Source organism: Orycteropus afer, unplaced genomic scaffold (assembly GCF_000298275.1).
Source record: "Orycteropus afer afer isolate SDZICR_OR568_19922 unplaced genomic scaffold, OryAfe1.0 scaffold00051, whole genome shotgun sequence".
In the NCBI taxonomy this organism is placed as follows: Eukaryota; Metazoa; Chordata; class Mammalia; order Tubulidentata; family Orycteropodidae; genus Orycteropus; species Orycteropus afer.
The window spans coordinates 6,691,878-6,699,775 of record NW_006921638.1 but is presented as its reverse complement, the minus strand read 5'-3'; the positions used below and the strand labels follow the sequence as shown (position 1 = coordinate 6,699,775).

General features: G+C 38.5%; 1 protein-coding gene across 1 annotated transcript in view; it reads left to right on the top strand.

The window, feature by feature from the left end:
• RALGAPA1 (Ral GTPase activating protein catalytic subunit alpha 1) overlaps positions 1-7,898 on the top strand; it is a 343,304-nt gene that overhangs the window by 133,243 nt on the left and 202,163 nt on the right. Inside the window, exon 12 of the mRNA XM_007938553.1 lies at positions 4,009-4,146. Within this exon, the coding sequence (XP_007936744.1) occupies positions 4,009-4,146 (138 nt within the window). The remainder of the gene's footprint in view (positions 1-4,008; positions 4,147-7,898) is intronic.

Genomic DNA, 7,898 nt, shown 5'->3' with positions numbered 1-7,898 from the left:
CCGCGAAGGAACTCTTTCAAGTACTGAGGAGCAAGGATGTCTCCTTGAGGAGTAAGGTGCACCTGACACAAGCCATGATATTTCCAGTCGCCTCGTATGCACGTGAGAGCTGGACAATGAATAAGGAAGACCGAAGAAGAGTTGATGCTTTTGAGTTGTGGTGCTGGTGAGGAGTGCTCAAAGTACCATGGACTGCTAAAAGAACTAACAGATCTGTCTTGGAGGAAGTGCACCTGAAATGCTCCTTGGATGTGAGAATGGCCAGACTTCGTCTCATCTACTTTGGTCATGTTGTCAGAGGGGATCATTCCCTGGAAAAAGATGTTATGCTTGGTAGGGTGGAGGGTTGACGAAAGAAGGGAAGGCCTTCAATGAGATGGATTGACACAGTGGCTGTGATGATGCGCTCAGGTATAGCAGGAATCATGGAGCTGGCGTGGGATCAGGCAGTGTTTCGTTCTGCTGTGCATGGGGTCGCTATGAGTTGGAAATGACTTGACAGCACCTAACAACAACAACAACAACAACAGTTAAAGCAATGTGATACTAAAACAAAATGAATGTTGTAGTAGACACTTCTTGTACTATACAAAGTATATAGTTCACCCTTCCCTTGAAGTACTGCCTATCTTATTCCGAGTGGGTACCCACCACACACCAGTATATTCTGAATTCTTCTTTGAGAGTTTTTCTACTAGAGCTGGTTGTTGGAACAGAAGATTCCTGATCTGGTGAAATAAGCTGATCTTCAATAAAGAATGGAGTTTACTCATAGAGGGGAAAATATGAGAGAATAGAGTTCCTGCTTTCTTTGTTATGTTTCAGATGCTCCAAAGAGCAGATGCTGAGATAGAGTTAGGAGTAAAAAAATTAAAAAAATTATGCAAAGTGATTTATCTGTTTTGACTGATACGTGTTGTCATAAAAAAGTTAGAGTCTGATATTGACATAAGAATTATAAATCTAGATAGGAGTGATTTGGTAATGTTGACACACCTTGGTGGCTAATTTAACCTCATGGATGGAATTTAATCCTGATTTTAATATATGAGTAGATAAGTCACATTCTTCATGGATTCGTAAGTCTTCATAAGATCCTGGGTGGCAAAAATGGTTAATGATCTACTACTAACATAAAGGTTAGAGGTACGAAGTCACCTAGTGGTGTCATAGAAGAAAAGCCTGGTGATCTGCTTCTGTGAAGATTGCCATCAAGAAACCCTATGGAGCAGTTCTACTGTTCAACAGATGGAATCTTTGTGAGTCAGAATCAGTTTGATAGCAGTGGATTTGGTGTTTTTGGTGTATATATAGACATGTCGGAACTCTGCTAGCTTAGTGCCTAAGGCACTTGACTGCTAACCAGAAGGCTGGCAGTTCAAACCCACGAGTCACTCCTTGGAATGAAGATGGGGCAGTCCATTTCCATAGCGATACTGCCTCGGAAACCCAAGAAGGGGTCGTTGTGATGCAGATCCGACTCGACGGCAGTAAGTTTGGTTTGCTTTATAGATTTACTTACATACTTGTGTGTGTGTGTGTGTGTGTGTGTATGTATACTCTACAGATACATATGTAGAGTATCCTGTCCTTCTAAGAAGGAAAAAAACATAACTATGAACTGTAATTGAGATTAGTAAAATTAACCCCTAAAATTATGAAATAATATTTACACATATTTATTCTCACCAATGAAAAAGATTACATTATGGTAGAAAATAAAAGCTTATCAATAAAAATAATTTTTTCAAATATTTTAGTCTTGCTCCATATGTATTGAACCTATCCTGCGTTATTTACTATCCTTAAATAAAATTAATATATAATGTAATCTGTTTGTGTACATAATATGCCCTTAACTATAATCTAAAAGAGAATAAAACTTTTTGTATTTTGCTAAGTAAATATGTAGGCATAATAGCCCTCAGAAACCTCTATGCTCCCCCCTCCTCAACTGCCCCCAAAAAAAGAAGAAAGGAGGGGAGGAAAAAAGGGAAAAAGGGAGGGAGGAAAGAAGGAAAGAAGCGAGGGAGGAGTCACTGTGAATATATCAGCTATAAATTCTGGGTAATACAAGGGTGTTGTATTGATTATGCAAATACTACAACTAGTATTACCATTAGAAATGTGTTTTCTCAAACGCCCCAACTCTTGTTAATATCTTGAACCAAAAACAAAAGTACAAGCTTTCATTGACTTATGTTTTTGGTAAGTATATATTAAAATCATAAAAAAAATTGGTGTTCATATATAAAAAGGGGAGCTCTGGTAGCATAGTGGCTAAGGCTAAGACTGCTAACCAGCAGGCTGGCGGTTCAAACCCACCAGCCACTCCTCGGAAGGAAGATGGGGCAATCTACTTCCGTAGTGATACTGCCTCGGAAACCCAAGGAGGGGTCACTATGAGTCGGGTCCGACTCGATGGCACATAACAACAACATAACATATAAAAAGGAATTAGATTATAGATTCAAATATTTAAATGGGTTTTTTAATGACACATGGTATCTGTGGGACATTTGGAGACCATGCAGGCTGCAGGACTATTACATGCATTGTAGGACATTTAGCATTTCCTGGCTCTTCCCATTCAATCAACGTGATATTTTTCAATAATTATGACAACAGGACACCCTTACAAATTTCAAATGCCATCTAAGATGTGCTAATGCTCATAATGAAGACCAGTGTTGGAGTTATAATCATAAGAAGACATCATTGCTACCTTCACAATTTGCAGTTTAGCAATAAGGCAGACATGCAAAGTGTGTATTAGGAGAGAATATTATTACTTTGATCCTAGAGCTTGAAAAAGAGATTACCTAACTTCTTGGGATAATCAGGGAAGGCTTCACGGAAGGGGTAATAAGAAAGTAGATAGACAAATGGGGAAAGAACTATATAATGAAAATAGCATCTGCAAAGGTATTAGAGACCTTGAAAATACTTTCATTTGGTTGTGGCTAAGAGCAGATGGGAAACAGTAATAAGAAATATGAGCTAGGCAAGGATAGATGGGTCAGTCTTGTATGCCATATATTAATAGACTTTGATTACATTTTAGATATTGGGAAACCTTTGAAGGACAATGAATAGGAAAGTGGCCAGAAGGATCATACCAGGCCCAGAGTGGAAGATAGATTGGAGACCAGTCTGGAAGCAAGAAGACCAGTTAGGATGTATTAGCAAAGTATTGAAGGGAGATAATATGTACTTGATATAGAACCATGGTATTTACAATGGGAATTTGAAGAAGAGGATAGGTATATGAGTTCCTTAAGTGGTATCTTAGTTTCCAAGTGCTGCTATAACAGTAGTACCACAAGTAGGTGGCTTTAGAGAACAGAAAATTATTTTCTCACACTTTTGGAGGCTGAAAGCCCATATTTCACCCTTGTCATTTCCTTCCTTGTAGGAAGTCTTGGGCATTCTTTGGTTCCTTGGCTTGTAGATGATCCTCATATGGCATTGGTTTCCCCCTGTGTATCTCATCTGCTCTTTATATAAAACCAGCCTTATGATGCAACCTACTTGGGCCTAATTTAATTAACATAACATAGAAAATCCTATTTCCAAGCAGGATTTTGGGAATTAGAATTCTAGTACATATTTTAGGGGATCACAGTTTAATCCAATAGGTGGGTAAAATCAATATGCCTATAATTGGCTAAGGAGCTCAGGTAGCGTAGTGCCTAAGGCACTTGACTGCTAACCAGAAGGCTGGCAGTTCAAACCCACCAGCCACTCCTCGGAAGGAAGGTTGGGCAATCTACTCCCGTAGTGATACCGCCTTGGAAACCCAAGGAGGGGTCGCTATGAGTCTGGGCTGACTGGACGGCACATAACAGCAACATAATTGGCTAAGAGGTGAAGATAAAAGATTTACTATTTAGAGAGAAAGAAACTAGTTGGTCAGGCTCAATCATTTCCAGTTTACATATTTAGTCTACTGTTTTGTTGCTGCCTTCTTAGTTAGTAAAATACTAAAAACTTGATATTTTACCTCAGGAAAATGGAACGGCTACTGCTGATCATGCTCGAAATTCCAGCTGGGCAACAAATGGCTCCTATCAAGATGCTCTCCATAATGCTTCTGAAGAAGCCACAGAACAAAACATACGAGCTGGTACCCAAGCAGTTTTGCAGGTGGATCACTTTGTGGCTATTAAAAAAAAAAAAAAAATCATTAAATATTTCAAATATTTGGTTCAGTATTTTAAAATAGAGTGTGATATTTTAAAACATGTAAATTCACCATCCACATTTATTATCCTATATTAATTTTTTCCCCTTAATTTTCACTTCATAATGTATTTATTGAAAAACTGTATTATTGTTGAAAAGGTATATATTACAATTCTAGACAGTTCAAGAATTTATGTAAATTGTATCATGGTATACTGTTATTCCATGGGAGCTCTGGTGGCGCAGTGCCTAAGGCACTTGACTACTAACTAGAAGGCTGGCGGTTCAAACCCACAAGCCACTCCTCAGAAGGAAGATGAGGCAATTTACTTCTGTAGTGATACTTCCTCGGAAACCCAAGGAGGGGTTGCTATGAGTTGAGTCCACCTCAACAGCACATAACAGCAACAACAACATACTGTTATTGTTGCTTTTGCATTAATCATTATGTTTCTGATATTTATTATTGGTACACAATTGCTCTGGTGGGACAGTGGTTAGAGAACTGAACGTTTAACTAGAAGGTGAACAGTTTGATCCTACCAGCTATTCTGTGGGGAGCCTGCTTCCATAACGATTTACAGCCTTTGAAACCCTGTGGGACAGTTCTATAGAGTAATTAGGAGTCATAAATGATTTAGTGGCAGTGGATTTTTTTGTATTGATACATAGTCATAATTCACTCATTTTAACTACTGTGTGCTATTGTATTTTATGTTCATTTCATATTCATTTTTCTGTTGATTCTTTCTTAAAAAGTTTTTTTCATTTTTGTCTTCAGGCACTGCTATAGTGAGCATTCTTATACATTTATTTTTTTGTGTATATGTGGGAGAATTTCCCTAGAGAATGTGTCTGGAGTTTGTAAGTCATAAAAATGGTTAACACACTTGGCAACTAACTGAAAGGATGAAGGTTTGAGTCCACCCAGAGATGCTTTATAAGAATGGCATGGTGCTCTGTTTTTTAAAAAATATCAGCCATTAAAAAATCTGAGGAGCACAATTGTACACTGACACGCAAGGGGCCACCATGAGTTGGAATTGACTTGATGGCAACTGATTTCTGAATATATCTAGAAGTAGAGTTGCTGGTTTGTAGGGTTTGTATGTTCTCATCTTTACTGCTATTGTCAAGTAGTTCTCGAACATTATTATAATAATTTATATTCCCTCCAGCAGTGTTTGTCAGTTCTCATTCCCTTGTATTCTATTATTGTCAGATTTTAATATTTTGCTATTCCTATATATATATATTGAAATGGTATCTGGGTTTTAAAAATCTGTTTCCCATTTTAATTTGCATTTTTCTTATCACTTCTAAATCTGAACATTTTTTCTTATCTGTGAATTGCTAATTCATATGGATCTAGCCTTTTTTTAATGATACGTAGGAAAATGAGGTGATAATGAACACTATTTTCTTGAGTTTTTGGCAGTACTTTTCTAGTTGTATTGCGGCGTATAATGTTTGCTATTGTTTTTATCTGGGGGAAGGCCATGTAAGCAAGCTGGGCACTGCAGAAGGCAGGTGTTTTGGAGTGCTTGGGGGCAGGCCAGGTAAGCGAGCTGGATGTAGCAGGCAGGTGTTGGAGCAGCTGGGGGAGACCAGAAAATGAGCAGAGTGGTTTAGAACAGCTAAGAGAGACAAACTTGTCTGTCAGCTTGCCATACTCTGGTGGCTTGCGTGTTTCCGTGAGTCTGGAGACTATGCCAGTGGTGTTTTGTATGCCAGCAGGGTTACCCATGGTAGATAGGTTTCAGCCAAGATTCCAGACTAAGACATACTCGGAAGAAGGAAGAGGCCATCCACTTCTCAAAGAACTGGCCAGTAAAACTTTAGGAATAGAAGTGAAACGATTTCTGATATGCTCCTGGAAAACTTTATGAATTGTCCTGTAACATTGTCTGATATAATGCTGGAAGATGAGCGCCTCAGGTTGGAAGGCACTCAAAAATACAATAGGGAGAAGAGCTGCCTCCTCAGAGTAGAGCTGACCTTAATGATGTGGATAGAGTGAAGCTTTTGGAACCTCCGTTTGCTGATGTGGCATCTCTTAAGATGAGAAGAAACAGCTGCAAACATGCATTAATAATCAGGTCATGGAATGTACACAGTGTGAATCTAGGAAAATTGGAAGTTGTCAGAAATGAAGTAGAATTCATAAAGATCAATACCCTAGGCATTCATGAGTTGAAATGGACTGGCTTGGGCCATTTTGAATCAGACAACCATATGATCTACTATGCCAGGAGTGACAAATTGAAGAGGAGTGGAATGATATTTACCATCACAAAGAATGTATCAAGACCAGTCCTGAAGTACAGTGTTGTCAGTGATAGGATAATATCCATATGCCTATAAGTATGACCAGTTAATACTACTATTATTCAAATTTGCACACCAACCACCAAAGCCAAAGATGAGAAAATTGAAGATTTTTCCAACTTCTGCAATCTGAAATTGACCAGACATGCTGTTAAGATGTGTAATTATCACTGGTGATTGGAATGCAAAAGTTGGAAACGAAGAATTACTGGTAGTTGGAAAATATGGCCTTGGTGATAGAAATAATGCTGGAGATCACGTGATAGAATTTTGTAAGACCAATGGCTTATTCATTGCAAATACCTTTTTTCAACAGCACAAATGGCAGCTATACATGTGGACTTCGCCAGATGGAATGTGCAGGAATCAGATTGACTACATCTGTGGCAAGAGGAGATGGAGAAGCTCAAATCAGCCAAAACCTCATTGTGGAACAGACCATCAACTGCTCATATGCAAGTTCAAGTTGAAGCTAAAGACAATTAAAAGAAGTCCACGAGAGCCAAAATATGACCTTGATAACATCTGTTCTGAATTTAGAGACCACTTAAAGAATTGATTTGATCACTGAACGCCAGTGACCGAAAATCAGAGGAATTGTGGGATAACATTAAGAACAGCATCCATGAAGAATGCAAAAAGTCATTAAAAAGACAAGAAAGGAAGAAAAGACCAAAGTAGATGTCAGAAGAGACTCTCAAACTTGCCGTTGAATGGAGAGAAGCTAAAGTAAATGGAAGAAATGACAAGATAAAAGAGCTGAACTGAAAATTTCAAAGAGCAACTCAAGCAGACAAAGCCAATTACTATAATGAAATGTGCAAAGACCTGGAGTTAGAAAACCAAAAGGGAAGAACATGTTCAGCATTTCTCAAGTTGAAAAAACTGAGGAAAAAATTTAAGACTTGAGTTGCAGTATTAAAAGATTCTGTGGGCAAAATATTGAATGATGCAGAAAGCATCCAAAGAAGATGGAAAGAATACACAGAGCCACTGTACCAAAAACAATTGGTTGATGTTCATCTATTTCAGGAAGTGGCATATGATCAAAAAGCCAATGGTATTGAAGGAAGAAGTTGAAGCTGCGCTGAAGGAGTTGGCAAAGAACAAAGCTCGAGGAATTGACGGAATACCCATTGAGATGTTTCAACAAATGGATGCCCCGCTGGAGGCACTCCCTCAGTTATGCCAAGAGCTTTGGAAGAGAGCTACCTGGACAGCTGATTGGAAAAGATCCATATTTGTACCCATTCCAAAGAAAGGTGTTCCCACAGAATGTGGAAATTATCAAACAGTATCATTAATATCACATGCAAGTAAAATCTTACTGAAGATCATTCAAAAACGGTTGCAGTGGTATATTGGCAGAGAGCTTGCAGAAATCC